The 17,523-nt window shown below is 44.0% G+C and overlaps 1 protein-coding gene and 1 long non-coding RNA gene across 2 annotated transcripts in view; one reads left to right on the forward strand and one right to left on the reverse strand.

Moving 5' to 3' along the window:
• The window catches only part of LOC101742965 (allantoicase), a 34,181-nt gene extending 24,198 nt beyond the window's left edge, over positions 1-9,983 (reverse strand). Inside the window, exons 1-5 of the mRNA XM_038012893.2 lie at positions 9,796-9,983; positions 7,429-7,627; positions 5,185-5,265; positions 4,674-4,834; positions 3,848-4,004 (exon numbers count right to left, since the gene is read on the reverse strand). Of these exons, the coding sequence (XP_037868821.1) occupies positions 3,848-4,004; positions 4,674-4,834; positions 5,185-5,265; positions 7,429-7,627; positions 9,796-9,909 (712 nt within the window). The 5' untranslated portion in view covers positions 9,910-9,983. The remainder of the gene's footprint in view (positions 1-3,847; positions 4,005-4,673; positions 4,835-5,184; positions 5,266-7,428; positions 7,628-9,795) is intronic.
• Positions 7,621-13,922, forward strand: LOC110386860 (uncharacterized). The gene is made up of 2 exons (XR_009973767.1): positions 7,621-11,039; positions 11,948-13,922. It is a non-coding gene; the product is annotated as an uncharacterized LOC110386860 (long non-coding RNA).
• The last annotated feature ends 3,601 nt before the right edge of the window (positions 13,923-17,523 follow it).

Genomic DNA, 17,523 nt, shown 5'->3' on the forward strand with positions numbered 1-17,523 from the left:
GCAGACGGCGCTGCAGCTGGCCATCGGCGAGGCCAAGAAGCAGAGCATGAAGACTCTCCTGGAGTCGCTCGACGAAGATCCCTGGGGGCGCCCATACAAGATGGTTCGCAGGAAACTGCAGCCGTGGGCGCTCCCGGTGACCGAGCGGCTCCAGCCTCGGCAGCTGCGGGAGATAGTTTCCGCGCTTTTCCCGCCGGCAGCGGGGGGGGACTTTGAGCCCCCCCAGATGGACGCCACGTGGGGCACACCTCCACGTCGCCCCAGCGTTCCCGCTGCCGAGGAGCCCCCTCCCCCTATCACGGGGGCGGAGATCCATGCGGCCGTGTCCAAAATGAGAGCGAAGGACACGGCCCCCGGCCCTGACGGCGTTCACGGCCGGGTCTGGAGCTTGGCCTTCGAGGCCCTAGGGGACCGGCTCGGGGGGCTTTTCGAAGCGTGCCTCGAGTCGGGACGGTTCCCGTCGAAATGGAAGACGGGCAGACTGGTCCTTCTGCGGAAGGACGGGCGCCCCGCGGACTCACCCGCGGGCTATCGCCCCATCGTGTTGCTGGACGAAGCGGGCAAGATGCTCGAGAGAATCGTCGCGGCCCGCATCGTCCGGCACCTGACCGAGACGGGTCCCGATCTTTCGGCGGAGCAATACGGCTTCAGAGAGGGCCGCTCGACTATCGACGCAATTCTGCGCGTGCGGGCCCTCTCCGACGAAGCTGTATCCCGGGGCGGGGTGGCGATGGCGTTATCCTTAGATGTAAGGAACGCCTTCAACACCCTGCCCTGGTCGGTGATCGCGGGGGCGCTGGAGTATCACGGCGTCCCCGCATACCTCCGCCGACTGATCGGCTCCTACCTCGAGGGCAGGTCGATCCAGTGCATCGGACACGGTGGGGCGATGTACCGCTTTCCGGTCGAGCGCGGTGTTCCGCAGGGGTCTGTCCTGGGCCCCCTGCTGTGGAACATCGGCTACGACTGGGTCTTGCGGGGCGTCGTACGGGGTCCCCTCCCCGGGCTGAGCGTAATATGTTACGCCGACGACACGTTGGTCGTGGCTCCGGGGAGGGACTACCGGGAGTCTGCCCGTCTGGCGTGCGCAGGCGTGGCACACGTCGTCACAAGGATCCGACGGCTGGGACTCGAGGTGGCGCTCGACAAAACCCAGGCCCTGTTGTTTCACGGGCCGGGACGAGCGCCGCCTCTGGGTGCCCACCTCGTGATCGGAGGCGTCCGCGTCGGGGTCGGGGTGACCGGTCTTCGGTACCTCGGCCTCGAACTGGATGGTCGGTGGAACTTCCGCGCTCACTTTGCGAAGTTGGGCCCTCGACTGATGGCAACGGCCGGCTCTTTGAGCCGGCTGCTTCCAAACGTCGGGGGTCCCGATCAGGTGGCGCGCCGCCTCTACATGGGGGTGGTGCGGTCGATGGCACTATACGGGGCTCCCGTATGGTGCCACGCCCTGACCCGCAAGAACGTCGCGGCGCTGCGACGTCCGCAGCGCGCGATCGCGGTCAGGGCGATCCGAGGATACCGCACCGTCTCCTTCGAGGCGGCGTGCTTGCTCGCCGGGGCGCCACCCTGGGACCTGGAGGCGGAGGCGCTCGCTGCCGATTACCGGTGGCGAAGCGACCTTCGTTCTAGGGGGGAAGGGCGCCCCGGCGAAGGAGTAGTTCGAGCGCGGAGGCTCCAATCTCGGCGGTCCGTGCTGGAGGCGTGGTCTCGCCGCTTGGCGGACCCGTCGGCCGGCCTCCGTACCGTCGAGGCGGTCCGCCCGGTTCTCGCGGACTGGGTGGGCCGCGACCGCGGATGCCTCACCTTCCGGCTGACGCAAATGTTGACCGGCCATGGTTGTTTTGGCCGGTACCTTTTCAAAATAGCCGGAAGGGAACCGACGGCGCAGTGCCACCACTGCGCTGACCGCGACGAGGAAGACACAGCGGAACACGCATTGGCGCGTTGCTCTGGATTTGACGAGCAACGCGCCGCCCTCGTCGCGGTCATTGGAGAGGACCTCTCGCTGCCGCGCGTCGTGGCTACGATGCTCGGCAGCGAGGCGTCCTGGAAGGCGATGCTCGACTTCTGCGAGTCCACCATATCGCAGAAGGAGGCGGCGGAGCGAGAGAGGGAGAGCTCTTCCCTTTCCGCACCGATCCGTCGCCGTCGAGCCGGGGGCCGGAGGCGGGAATACGCCCGTACGTCCCGGCCCCTGTAGGTGGCGGCCTCCCCCCGGTGAAGGTCAAGGGGCGACCTGAGGGGGTGAGGCCGCGCGGCGCGCTACCAGCACTCTAGCGCGCCGCCGTGGAGTGATTAGAGCGACCGGTCGACGGTGTATCGCGTCCCGACCCGGCAGGCTGGTTCTGGTCCAGCGGGGTATTCCGGGACACCAGCGGCACCGTCTGGGCGGCCCGACGGGCTGCCGTACCGAGACGGCCGACGTTTCAGAGCCTTCGATTCGCCTCGAAGGCTCCGTCGGCTGGGCGTCCTTGGGGTGAGCCGCGCCGTCTGGTTGTAGTGTTGACCGCGGTAGCCCCCCTACCTCATCCGGGTTCTGACCTCGGAGGGGATCGGACGTCGGGTGTAAGAGTGCAGGGGAGTCGTTTAGTGGGTGGGTCCTAAAATCCTTGGGCCCGCGGTCTGCTCACAACACCATGCAGATCGTTGAGTCTCACATACCCCGCGCGCCCCTTTTGCGCGGGGACCTCGTAGGAGGTTCGGCCCTCTACCCGAAAAAAAAAAAAAAAAAAAAAAAAAAAGGTTTGGATTTAGTAAAGATGTTTTATTGTGTAATCTAGGCTTGATGTTTTGCGTTACAACTTGAATAGTGTTTTGAGAGAGAATTGCCAACTTTGATCCTGAGTCCCAAAGTGAGTGACGGCATCAAGTTATTGCCTCTAAAGAGTCCGGTAGCTAATGAATACGAGGTGGGCCACATGACCGAGAACAATAATAAAAAAGGCAAAAGTCAGATTTATCGAATCACATTCAGATATACTTATTTTTGTTTTGTTTAATGTACTAAATTTACGTAACGTAGTTCTAGTTAGAAACATAAGTGCGCTTATGAAGAAATCGAGTCTAATTGGAAAATTAATTTTGCTAACTTATGAGGCTTCCAGCGGTTCCCTGAACAGATCATCTGAGAGTTTGGCTTCTTTAAAGAACGTGTAATTAATTGTGTGTTCACGTTAGAGCTTTATGTAGAAAAAGGTGCCAATATTTTCACTAATATAAAGAAGTTGGTATTTTGATATCGGAGCATGGTAGCATTCTCGTTGTAACCACTCGTTGTTACCCTGTAACCACTTAACAAAAGATAGTCCGCAATACCAAAAAGCAAAAAACAAAAAAATCACTATGACAAGAGGTTTTTTTTTTTTTTATTGCCCTTGTAGGTAGACTAGCATACGGCCCACCTAATGGTGAGTGATTACCGTCGCCCATGGACTTCAGTAATGCCAGGAGCAGAGCCAATCCGCTGCCTACTGTTATGACATTTACACAACGCACAATCCTATTTTGGAATTCATTCCAGCTTCAACTCTCATATTGAAGAGATCTCTTTTTGCAAACTAGGTTAACAACAAGTTCTAACTGTACGTCGTACTGCTAATACTTAGGAGTAGCAGTGATCATCATTTATTTAAAGATAGGCCTCGTCTACCAGCTTTGGCAAGAAAAAACAAATTAATTTGCGCCTGACCTCTTACAGGCATACTGCACGCCTCGTCCACAGGAAGATAACTACATTTTTATGTTCTCTGTTGTTTCTCCTACGAAAAGATTCTCGAAGAGGAAGAAGAAGAAATAGCAATTAGTATTATTATAACTAAATAATCTATTTCAAACAAAGACATACCTTGACAGATTCCTCCATTAAGTAATGACACCAAGTCTATCATATCGTGAATAGCCAGAAGTTCGGGTTTGGCTTCGCCGAATACTCTGAGTCTGGCGATGCCACCATCAGGATATATGTTAACTCGGATGTGTGTCCAGGAGTCATCGTTTACGACCTAATTGGATAGAATTATAATTATTAACGCTATTTTTGGGGTATGACCTAGTGACATTAATCTATTAAGTAGGCCTACTACTTCACTACGATCAATAGCATCAGCTTGTTTATAAAATGTATCCTCCTACTAATCTGCTTTGATCTGTCGACATTGGACATGCACTTTTCAGGCAAAGACAGTCAGAGTAGCAGCCCGGTTTATTATAATATATGTTATTGGAAGCCGTATTATTATTAAGTTTAAGGAGTATCGTCCAACAATACAATACCGGACACTTGGACCTCATGTCTTGAGCACCTGAACGAGCGATAGCAGAATAGACTAAAACACCAGTAATTTCTCCAGTAACTCTGTAAAGTTATTAGCAACAGCAAGTTATACCAACAATCAATGTTAGAGTGCAATAATACAGACTCATACGTGGAATCTCTAAAACTAAAAACCTCGAGAAAACGAAACGAAAACATTGTAGATGTCTATGGGCTCCGGTAACCACCTCACATCAGATGGGCCGTGAGCTCGTCCACCAATCTAAGCAATAAAAATAAACAAACAAACACAACCAGCCGATGGTCAATATCTGATTTCTTTTTGGGGGATTGTGTTGAGATCTACAACTCTGAGGCCTGTGGTATTCGAACTTAATTCAAATTTGATTTTACTTACTTTTTGATAATTGAATCTGGTATCTTCATATCCCGGCCGTAGCACAGTAACAGGAACGATCTCTTGCCACTCATCCGAATGAATCCTGGTGATCAGTTCCATGTCTTGGGCGGAACATGACGAGCCCATCGTGGGATGTCTGACTGGTATAAGTTTTTCATCTGTAAATTTAAATTTTTAGTTTACTTTAGATTATCAAAGTATATTTACGAGGTTTAATTACGTACACTGTTTTATATGAACAGTCGAAATGGTCAAGTCGCTAACTGAAAGCTGTGTAGACAGTGCCTACCTCATGTAACGTCATATTATATCATTTCAGTCTGTGGTAAATTAAAAATACGAGTAAGAGCGTTTTTTTCCTATAAATAACACCTGATTGTTTATTTGCATATGCATATCTATTTTCAAAATTTTAATAGTTCCAAAATATCCTAACGTTTGTATTTTATAAAAATACGAGTACATATCTTATATGTACATAATTATGTTTATAAATTATTTTTCTCACCTTCTGAAGTCAGTGTTGCTGCTTGAATTGAAAACTTTGGAGCATTGTTTCCAGTGAAGAAGGCTGTATCTATTACCAATCCTGTTGAAAATAATTCAATATTACATACTATTTTTTTTAAATGTATGTATCTTGGAGTATTTCTACTTTCGGGTAGCGGTACATGGTAAGCGGGTGGTCTTCGTAAGTCAATAAAACCAGAAATGTTAACTCAGAGCGTATATTACGCAGGAGCGTTCTGTCTGACACCGCGACTCGCTCACTTCTGAGCTCGAGTTTTTTTTTTTTTTTCCTACCTATGCTGGTAGCCTTGAGAGGCTATTTCAGCTTCGCCCTAACGTTTGTAGGTGAGCTCGCGGGGCTCAACCAGAGAGTTGCTAGCACTGACCCTAGCAAGAGCAGTACTTCGCAGAATCTACCACCGGTTCGGAAACGCGACCCACTGAGAAGATCCGGCGAGAAACTCAGTGGGCTGTGTCTATGGGTTAGTTCGCTCGTCGAGCCCTTCGTCGCAAGCGACGGGTTCGACGAGGACGGTGACCGGTGCTTGTGGTGCCTAAAAGCACCGTTAATGGATCAGGAGGATCCGTAATGACGTGCTTTGGGCGACGTCGACGGTTTACCATTCGGTCTACTGGGTCGGGTATGTAATTTCCAGCGGCTACGATGAGAGGGTTCTCATGTCGTGCCGCCTTCTCCAAATGGCGCAGCGATGCCGACTGTAGATACTTACTTAATGAGTCGAGCTCCAGGTCATCGTGGAGATCCACATTCCTAAGGAACCATGGCGCTCCGACGGCTATCCTGCAGAATCGTGATTGAATAACCTGAAGGGATTTCAAGTGGGTGCGGGCTGCGTGAGCGAACACTACGCTTGCATACGTCATGACGGGGCGTATACAAGTTTTGTAGAGAGTTACCTTATTGCGGAGGGACAGTTTGCTTCGACTACAAAGCATTGGATAGAGTCGTCCTAGTATAACCGCGGCGCGGTCGCGTACCTTTTTTATATGGGGACGGAATGTCATCCCTCTGTCGAGGGTGACGCCTAGATATTTGACCTTCGAGGCCCACGGTATGGGCTGGCCAAAGAGAGTGATGAGGCTAACGGCGGAGGTGTTTGCGCGCCTACTACGGAGTGGGATGCTCGAAGTGATGTTCGGAGGGCGACCCCTTTTGAAGAGCACCGCTGTGCTTTTCGTGGGGTTGATGTCAATTTGCCACTTCCGGAACCATGGTGGCTACTGCGATCTGGAGTCGCCGATGAAGCAGCGACATCTTCCTACACGAGTAGTAGATAGCCGTGTCATCGGCGAAGAGCGCTATATGGGTCTCCGGAGACGGGGGTATATCACTGATATACAAACTAAATAATAATGGGGAGAGCGCGGAGCCTTGCGGGACTCCGGCAGTCAGTTGACGGGGACGAGAACGAGTTCCCTCTACTCGATATCGAAACGAACGGTTCGACAAGAAGTCTCGTATGATGAGCACGAGTCTGTCTGGCACTCCCATGTTGTACAGTTTATAAATTAAACCGTTGTGCCAGACTTTGTCGAACGCCTTCGCGATGTCGAAGAAGAGGGCGCCGGTCGGGATTTGTTTACGCCTATTTAGTCCTATCAGGATGTGCTCCGTGAGGCGGTGCACTTGTTGTACGCACGAGTGTTTAGAGCGGAATCCGAACTGTTCGTCTATGAGAAGAGCTCGAGAGACAACAACGGAGCGTTTTTATAGCAAGGTATCGTGGTGGGACGATGTTGTTTACGACTCTTATCTTGCACGTGTTGTTTTCGATGAATGCTTGCACGTGTTGTTTGTCATCCCATCTTTATTAATCATGAACTAATGGTTTATAAAAACACGCCCCGACATGTATACTCTTCATCATTACCAAAACAACTTATTATCTAGAAATATTATTCATTCATTTCACTTCTTTTTAATTGGATACCCAGAAAACGAGTTTTGGAGAAAACAAGTGGAATGTTTTTAACACAATTGTTACGTCATCATAACTGTTACTCTGAGTATAATCAATAAACTAAAGTATATTTCAACTTTTATTTATTGATTCAGGGATTGCTATTAGTTTGGAGTCCTCCTTGTGGTTCCTACTCAATTACAAGACATCAGAAATCAACTAATTACCCAACCAACCAATAAAACTTCTTTCTTAGTTAAGGCATAGACACATCTCATGCTAATCAGTGAGAATTATTAAATGATTTCAAACTGTTTCACCTTTTATGACGCATTTGGTAGCCAGCTTGATGATGCACCAGTCGTGTCCCGGGATCCTCTTCCGTCTGGTCTCCCAGCCGTCCATCCATTTACCGTACTCCGTATATTTATCAGCTATGAATATTGGCTCTTCATCAGCTATCATATTTTCACAGGTTGCAAAGAAGTCATCTGTGGCGAATAATACTTTTCCACCAGCCTACAAACAAAGGAATAAAATAAGTTATGGATAATAATATAGTCAGTTCCAAATTTATTTTCGTAAATATAATAGTGAGATTTTTCTGTCGTTAATACAATTGCCATTTATTACTGACTAGCTGAGCCGGCAGACTTCGTATTGCCTCAATCGATAAATAAAAGACCTAAACTTTTGTATAAAATAAACTTAAAACAAACAAAAGGAATTTTGATATTTATCTACCTTTTAAACCTTCTCTGGACTTCTAGAAATAATTCAAGACTAAAATTAGCCAAATCGGTCCAGCCGTTCTCGAGTTTTAGCGAGACTAACGAACATCAATTCATTTTTATATATATAGATTTATGCCTAAAAAATTGAGAAGATAACTTCTGAATATATTTCATGTTACGTAATACAGCAAAATCTGTAGATGTTTACTTTATTACTGTGCCGAAACATGTTTGTAACGTTTTGAGATTTTGTTTTACAGTTCATTCAACTTTCAAATTAGTTAGATAAGAGAGAACCAATGAACGTTAATTGGCAGTTGTAATTTTAATTATAAATAATTCTTAATTCAATGAGAATCTGCTTCAACGGTAACATTAGGGTGGAGTTAATTTCCAGTTGAGTGAACCAGATGAGGATTATTTCTTGAAAAATACTCTGAATGCCGATAGATGAACCAACACAACGTACTGCCAACACACTGCCTACCACCTAAAAACATTAAGTCCAAGTTTTGATTAAATAAACCCTCAGACTTCATGAAGTGATTGGATCACAACGTACTTGTGTACAACGTAGTTAGTCATTTGTAGCTATCAGAGAAAATAAGAAATTCGCAATAACATTAATCGTGTTAACGACTTTTGTAAGATAAGCTTTTTTAATTATTTATTGCCGCTATAGGCAGACGAGCATACGGCTCATCTGATGGTGAATGGTTACCGTCACCCATGGACTTCAGCAATGCCAGGGGCAGAGCTAAGCCGCTGCCTACAATTAAATACTCTCCACAACCCTCATTTAAAGAAGAACATAGCGCTCGGGGAGCACCGCGGAGAGGAGCTCATTTTAAAGCCGGATGGTACGTGGCAAAAAATATCTCTAGAAACACGCTGTGGATGAACGCAGTGGCTCCAGGTAGTATGGCTGAACTCTACTCCGGTGGCGGGTGGTGCGATGGTAAAAACGAGATGATGGAATCATCTCAAAAAATTTCTCAGATCGCTCCCCATGGAACATACGGTATAGAATACAGAGAGAAGCAGTCTATCCGATGATTTGCAAGCGAAGTAAAATGTCCTTTAGAAATAAGGTGACACTCTACAAAACTTGCATACGCCCCGTCATGACCTATGCAATTGTAGTGTTTACTCACGCGGCGCGCACCAACTTGAAACCCCTTCAAATAATGCAATCCCGTTTTTGCAGGATAGCCGCCGGAGCCCCATGGTACATCCGAAACGTGGACGACGACATGGATTTGCAGTCCATCATTAAGGGTTCTACAGTCGCCATCAGTGCGTCATTTCGCGAAAGCGGCACGACACGAGAACCCTCTCATCGTGGCCGCAATCAAGTTCAATTCACCCCACTCGGAGACTCGGTCCAGAGAGCTCTCCACTTCGGACACAAGTTTTGATCGTCTCTCTTGCACCACGCTCTGACAGAGACCCTGATGGCCGATATATTATGTGCAATCTCCAAGAGCTCAAACAATCGGTCAACCAATTGGAAGACCTTTCGCTTAATATTTGGCTGTAGTAATCAAGATTAGAATTAGGAAAAAATCTGGAAAAAGCTAAGCTTAGGTAAATAACAAAGTGAGGAGACTACTGAAGGGTGGTTGTAGCGCATTCTAGTTGATTCTTTATAAATCTAATATTTATAGAACAAACATATCATTTTTAATATTGAATTTAACTGTATTTAATTATGTATGTAATTATATGTAATTATGTATGTATGTAATTATATGCCCAATATAGTAAAAGCTGATAGTAGTCCCGTGAATATATGATATTCTGATTGATAGCTGACCGTATCGTTTCGTGTAAGATCGACTGGGCTAGTCTATGAAATCTTCTAATCTATGCGAGACAACCTGCTTTCGTAAAATAAATACTACATATTTACTCGAATAGGCATATAAGAGAAGAAGTTAAAACAGTACTCACACTGTGACTTGCCAGCTCGCTGAGCGAAGTATAGCTTGGTGGGTGAATCAACATCTTGAGCAATGGACACAACTGACTACAGTAGCACAGAGCGATAGCGGACTGCGATATCATGCCCGCTAGAAGCGTTTATATACTGCACATAGATAGTACAGGTGCGAGTTACGGTCTAATGGAAATGTTGCTATTTTAGTAACTATTCATTTTCCAGTACTTATTTGTAAATAAAAACTTTTTGCACTTAAACTGAACACGATTTGTAAACAGTATTTATAAATATTGAATAAATTTTCTAGTTGTCATGCAAGGGTTCCGCGATATCATTATAATTGTATTTTTACTATAAATATTAAACTAGTTCGCGTACCACAAATTGGAATAGATTTAAAATTAATCGAACTCACATACAAGTGTTTATATTTATTTATTAAGTTGCACCTACAAAGTGATCATCAATACAAAACATTGAACAATTGACAAAAGTTCATGGCAGATGTCACCTCAATTATAGGTGCAATCGACAGTGCATTAACAACAAAAATAAAAATATAACTAAGATTTGATTACATTTGATTGCTTAAGATTAATTTATATTTAACTGGGAAATGATCCGCGATTTATAGAAGATGAAGTAATAAAAGGTGTGTAACAAATAACTGATAACTTCAAACTAAAAGGTTGGAATTCTGCGTGACTCAAATTTAAGGGATGGTAAAACCAAACCAACTGGATTTACAACAGAAACAACTATATGTACTCAACTGCGGGTAAGTACCTAAAGTACAGTTCTGCTGAACAGTGGTTGAAGTCTTCTGATCAACAGCTGTGCAGGCCATTGTCAAACTTCATCTGTTGACCGTACAGGTGTTTTCATTACTACTGTTCATAATTTCACGCTATAGACCGAGCCAATCTTCCAAGTACTACAAGAAATCAAAATCGAAAAGGTACTTAAGATGCTCAATCTGAGCCCTTGTACATAAAAGTAAGTAAATTATACCAGCCCTACTGCCAAGGCTAAAAATGGTAAACGTAAAGGGTAAGATCACAATGAAGAAGCCCCGTTTGTTCAAACCAATTTCATTATCAATATCGTAGAAGCCATGCATCTCGCAGAGAGCCGACACAGATGAAAGAGACAAAACCTTCCTCAACGTAGTAAAACAAAAGACACCGCAGCTAGCAATTAAAACATACACACTTTATATATGAAGAATATAGTCGTATACAAGTAGCCTTTGAAGGTAAGCCTGCCTGTGATACAAATAGTGATAAATCTACTGATTTGATTATCCGGTACGGGCATAAGATTCCTACCATGCGCAACCCGCAAAATTATAATTTGCGTAACTACAGGTGGTAGAACCTCTTGTGAGTCCGCACGGGTAGGTACCACCACCCTGTCTATTTCTGCCGTGAAGCAGTAATGCGTTTCGGTTCGAAGGGTACGGCAGCCGTTGTAACTATACTTGAGACCTTATAACTTATATCTCAAGGTGGGCGGCGCATTTGCGTCGTAGATATCTATGGTCCCCATTAACCACTTAACACCAGGTGGGCTGTGAGCTCGTCCACATATCTAACCAATAAAAAAAAACCGATCCCTGTTTACCGCAAAAGAGATCTTTGAAAGCCCCAATTAAAAGGCTATTCGCCTACTACTGAATATCTCACTCACAACTCGATAGGTGTGCTATTTTAATAGTCACCGAAAGACTGATAGGATACCGATCGTATAAGTATTTTTAATCATAATGATCAATAATGACTCGCAGAAACCATAGAAAACAATGTTATAAAACTATATTTAGATATATAAAACATGTACAGCAACCTTTTCATATTTCAAGGTCGACTTCCTGAAACATTTCCATTGAAACTAAATTGGGCTTGTACAAAAAGCATTATGTATTGTAGAAGCATTGTTATCTTGTTTCTATAATAAAAAATACACTTTTTACACTCTACATTACTTTTATAAATAGGTAGAATTTGCTCAAGTTCAATTGAATTTATGTTAACAATTTTTTTTACTTTATTTTTATAAATAGGTAGAATTTGCTGAACTTGATAGTTTGCTAATTTCCTACTTTGCTAGCATTTCTTTGAAAACTCTGAAGTTACTGAGTCGATTTCATAATTTCTTTTGTAGATGTACTGAATAAGTTGTATTATGTTTTGATATAAATACGATTCGAATTTCATCAACATCCGATAAACTACAGTTTGTCCGTATAATGTACGGCTGGCAGTTGGAACGTGACTCGAGAAGAATCAGAAAGCTTAAGAGAGAAGCACTCTCCTCGATAACAAAGAAATCTGGGCTTGGTTCCTGCAGCGGGCTGTCCAGAATATTTAATTGACGACGCAGCAAATGTATGTTGCAAGTACTAGGGCAGCCAATATAGGATTGTAACTTCGATTCACTTCTAAATGTACGTAAGGATAACCCCGTGACGTCTATGGAGTATGGAAGCAACTCCCATTAGATGGACTCGTATGCCAATCTACAGCAATAAAAAAGGTAATATTTTTATTGGTTAGATGGATGGCCTAGCTCGCGGCCGGTGTTATCAGAGCCCATGATCAACAACGTAATTGCCGCAAGCTTGAGGCAGTCTCAGTGCTATAGTTCAACGGCTAACCCACCCTTCAAACCAAAGCGTGTTACTGCTTCACGGCAGAAATAGGAGGGGCGGTGGTACCTACCCGTGCGGACTCACAAGACGGCCTACCACCAGTAAGAAGCCGTTGTAACTATACCTGAGACCTTAGAACTCATATCCCAAGGTGGGTGGTGGCATTTATGTTGTAAATCACTATGGGCTCCGGTAACTACTTAACACCAGGTGGGCTGTGAGCTCGTCCACACATCTACGCAATAAGTAAATAAATAAAAAAGTCAAATCTTACAAAATTTCTTCTCGTTTATTTCATCTACAATTTAAGAACCTTCAAACATATAATTATAGACAGATAATATTTATAATAATATATCCATGTACAGACAATTAAATGTGATTTTTTTTTCCGTAACATCCGATATTCACTCACCGAGCGAGTGATCTCGTGAGGTTAATTAATACAAATGACCTGATGAATTTGTTAAGCATTTATGGGACGTTCAACCGTTTGTTTATACATTAATATGTATGTATATATGAGTAGTGATAACGATATTAAGAATCATTGAAATCAAACTACGTCGCTTAAATAACAATACCGTGCAAGTGAAATAGGTTTTTTAGCTAAAAACTAAACAAATTTGACTTACGGGGATCGTCAGCTAAGCTACGGCTTATGTTCAGTGTTTGCGCTGCGTGTATCCTATTGATTTGAAACTTTATACATTTGCTGTTGTTTCTACCAGGTCATTTACCTCACGAGAGCGTGGTATAGGATATTTGTTGTTTTGTCACAGCATTCATAGCTTTATATGTTTTGTCTTCCAGCCCTAAATACCTGTGGGCTATTTGCTTACTTATGGTCTCCACTAGGCATAATTGACCTAGCTTGAAGATCGTTAATGTTATGTCATCCTTTGACAATTTTTTTTGATTGGACTTCTATCAAATGTAAATTAATAATTTTAGAGATTAATTAAATAATTATATCATAATCACTAAAAATTATATATCATTTTAAACTCATTCTCATCCACACCATCTAAAAAAACTCATTACTGATACTAGAACTCATCAGTGACTAAAAAACAAAAGTGAGAAAATTAGTTGATAAACAGAAGATTTTTTTTAATTAATTGTTATACCTTTGTTTATTATCAATCAATAGAACGCAAGAATTATGGCTTATGGAGAAATATTAAAAACTATAAATTACCCATATATTTGATCTAGATCAGCTGTATAAATAAATTACATTACTTAGATTATACCAAAACATGATAAAACATGAAGACTAGTAGGTACAGAAGCGCATCGTACTGTATATCTCTCTAAGAAACTGGAACACCTTTACGATCCTGTTAAAAAGGCTTAAGAACAATTACAACAATATACTTTATTACAATAAAATTGAGATTTCAGACTTATGCATCTGTATATTAGTTATAACAGTCAAGTTTGTACTTTAAAGAACCTAAATTAAATAAACTGTCTAAGAATATAGCTTAGTTCTACTTTAAATTACTTCAGATAAAACTACTTTTAGGATTTAATCTCGCGATTATTATTTTCATTTGATTTATCGCGACGTTTCAAATACTGCACTGTTTTTTTGGTCGCGGATGACTGAGGCGTTATTCATTGACATCTGAATTCTTTGTTGATTACCTCCTATTTTTCTACAAAATAGTGAATGATTTTAAAGATTAGAAATAATAAGATGAGAATAAATAACCCGAGATTAAGGCGTAAAAGTAGTTTTATTTTTGTCCATGCCTCGCAAAGCCCGAAGATATGTATTACTAAAATGATTTTAATCATTATTATTAGACGTATGTATGTATGCATGTACTTATAAAATTATTTAGGTATATGGAGCAAGTGATACAAATAGACAAACAGTATCGGTGCCCTCAATTAAAATCACAAAGCAGATAATTTTCGGGTAAAAAAAAACTACATCTATTATAACATTTTTTAACTGGGAATACATCAATTACAATGTCTTCTTCTTCTTGGCCTTATCCTCCTATGTAGGTCGGCGTAGCATGATCTCATTTTCCGTTCAGGCCTATCAAGTCATCTCTGCATTCTCTCTCTCACACTCACACCGTTCCATCGCATATTATTGTCCTATTTCACAAAGTCCGTCCAAGACCTTTTAGGACGTACCTTCCTCATATTAACTGTCTAAAGACTATTAAGTGCGGTAAAAGGCGATTAAGGAACTTCTTCTGGCCAATCTTAGGCCAATGATAGCATTCCCAAGGAGAGTTTGACGCAAGACAAGCGTCCGATCATGAACCCCCTGCCAAGTCCCCGCGCTGCATGAACTACGAGGTGTTTACTGAGTTCCTTCCATTTACGCCGGTCGTAGACATAATTAAAGCAACTTGTACAGCTTAATCCGCGTTCATTTTATTATCTTTATATTATTTCCGACGTTTCACATACTTTACAGGGGTTAGTACGAGGTATTTTGAATATTTAGAAGAACCAGGTCTACGCTGATCCGATGCAGCACTTAAAAGATGAAATTTTTTATAAAACTTTTAGACCACTTTCGTTAGCGAAAGATAGCATTTGCTTCAACAAAATCTAAATGCCAAGATCAAGGTTATCTATCACGCAACCACGATTACTGGAGCGAAACTGACCAGTACTTTATGAACTTTACGTCATTGTAATTGAATTGATTTTACAAACCATTAAAGCGGTATCGAAATTAGCGATGAAAATTTTCACTAGAAAGATGTTATTTTCTGAATTGATATGTTCTGAGTTCTATGAATTGATCTTGTTTGTGGTTGTGTGTGCTACAGAAACTAAATTGTTTTGCTTTTATGATACAGGATTATAAGATTGTCCATCAATGTAACAACAAACCCTCTTGTTGTGCCAAGGTTTAAATTTGTGCTTTTCAATCACAGATTGGCAACCTCGAGACCAGGCACGCACTTTTAGGTTTTGTTTTTCGAAAGTGCTAAAAGATATGTGTTTATAACTTAGATGGGAAGACGAGGCCACAGGACTGAAAGCCAATATATACCAAAACATGAACACCGCTGCCCAGACATTAGGTTGAGTCTCAGCTGCTCTAGAAGAATGATTATTCTAGACCCAGAACACGCCCAGCTATACCAGCAATGTAGGCATTATAAGAATTTAAGTTAAAACACGAAATTTGAGAGATAAACCACTTTGTTTCTGCTAATGAATGATGCGAAGTGTTTTGTGTCTTGTGATTCTTGTGATATTTAGGGCTGTAGTGATTTTTCTTATTATTGATATTCATTTTTTTTTTTTTTTTTTTTTTTTTTTTTATGATTGAAAGTTTACTGGTGGCCCGAAGGCCTTTCCAGTTTCACCAGGACAGGTGGGCGAGCAAAGGCTCAGCCAAGAGGGGTGGGATTTGCTAACAACTGCCCGAGCGCCTCCGAAGGAGACCTAACAACTCAAGAGCAATTGTTTCGCGAATGAATCTACTACCGGATCGGAATCGCGACCCGCTGAGAAGATCCGGCGAGAAACTCAGCGGGCTGATGCATGGGTTAGGTTGCACGTCGACCTCTTTGTCGAGTTCGACGAGTACGGTTACCGGGGTCCCTAAGCCTGCCCCTAGTATTAGAGCTGAAGGCATCTAATGCAAAGGTTATTGGATCTGATGGATCCGTAAGGACGTGTCTAGGGCGTCGACGGTGACTGGCTCCTGCATGATCAGGATTCGGGGAGTAGTCAGCGGCGGCAACGATAAGGCGATTATCATGACGCATAGCCTTATCGAAGTATCGTTCCGACGCTGACTTCATGTATTTCCGAATTGATTCGAGGCCCAGGTCGTCGTGTAGGTCAACGTTCCTCACGAACCACGGAGCCCCGACAGCTAACCTGCAAAAGCGGGATTGTAGGGATTGGAGGGTGTCTATGTGTGTGCGGGCCGCGTGAGCGAACACCACACTCGCGTAAGTCATGACGGGCCTTATGCAAGTTTTGTAAAGTGTCACCTTGTTCCGAAGGGACATTTTACTCCGCTTACAGATCATGGGGTAGAGTCTACCGAGAATAAACGCGGCACGGTCACGGACTGATTTTATATGCGGGCGGAATGTCATCGATGCATCCAGGGTAACGCCCAGGTACTTGACCTTCCTGGCCCAGGGTATGGGTTGTCTAAAGAGAGTAATCGGGGGTGTGAGATTCCTCCTCCTAATCCGGGAGGAAATCCGTGTGGAGCTTCCCCTCTGAAATAGCACCGCAGTACTTTTCGCTGGGTTGATGTCTATGCGCCATTTTCGGAACCACTGTCCTAGGGCTAGGGCTGCGCTCTGAAGCTTCTTCGCGATTAGGGACTTATTTCTACTAGAATAGTAAACAGTCGTGTCGTCGGCGAATAAAGCTAAATGGGTCGGCGGCGACCGGGGAATATCGTTGACGAATAAGCTAAATAGGAGGGGTGAGAGGACAGAGCCTTGCGGGACTCCAGCTGTGAGAGGTCGTGGGGAGGAGCGGGTTCCCTCGACTCGATATCGAAAAGAGCGGTTCGACAAGAAGTCCCGTATGATGAGCACGAGACTGTCCGGCACGCCCATGTTGAATAGTTTGAAAATCAAACCATTGTGCCAGACTTTGTCGAACGCTTTTGCGACGTCGAAGAAGAGAGCTCCCGTGTATAACGGTTTTGGTCGATTAAGCCCCACAAGAATGTGCTCCGTGAGGCGGTGCACCTGTTGAACGCATGAGTGATTTGTACGGAATCCGAATTGTTCATCGATAAGAATGCCCTTGGATGAGACGAAGTCTCTGAGGCGTTTGTAGAGCAGACGCTCATACAGTTTGCCTAGAGACATGAGGAGGCTAATCGGGCGGTAGCTCGTCGGATGATTTTTTGGTTTACCGGGTTTATGTATGCCGATAACGTCCGCTTCTTTCCACACCGCGGGAAAGATACAGTTCGCCATAGCGGCATTGAAAATAGATGCCAACATCACGATGAGTTGGACGGGTAGAAGTTTAATAACGCGGTTGGATATACCGTCGGAACCGGGAGCCTTGCGAGGACGTAGGTCTTTGATCAAGTCTTTAACTTCCATCGGGGTGACGGGTG

Source organism: Bombyx mori, chromosome 9 (genome assembly GCF_030269925.1).
Source record: "Bombyx mori chromosome 9, ASM3026992v2".
NCBI classification, from domain to species: Eukaryota; Metazoa; Arthropoda; class Insecta; order Lepidoptera; family Bombycidae; genus Bombyx; species Bombyx mori.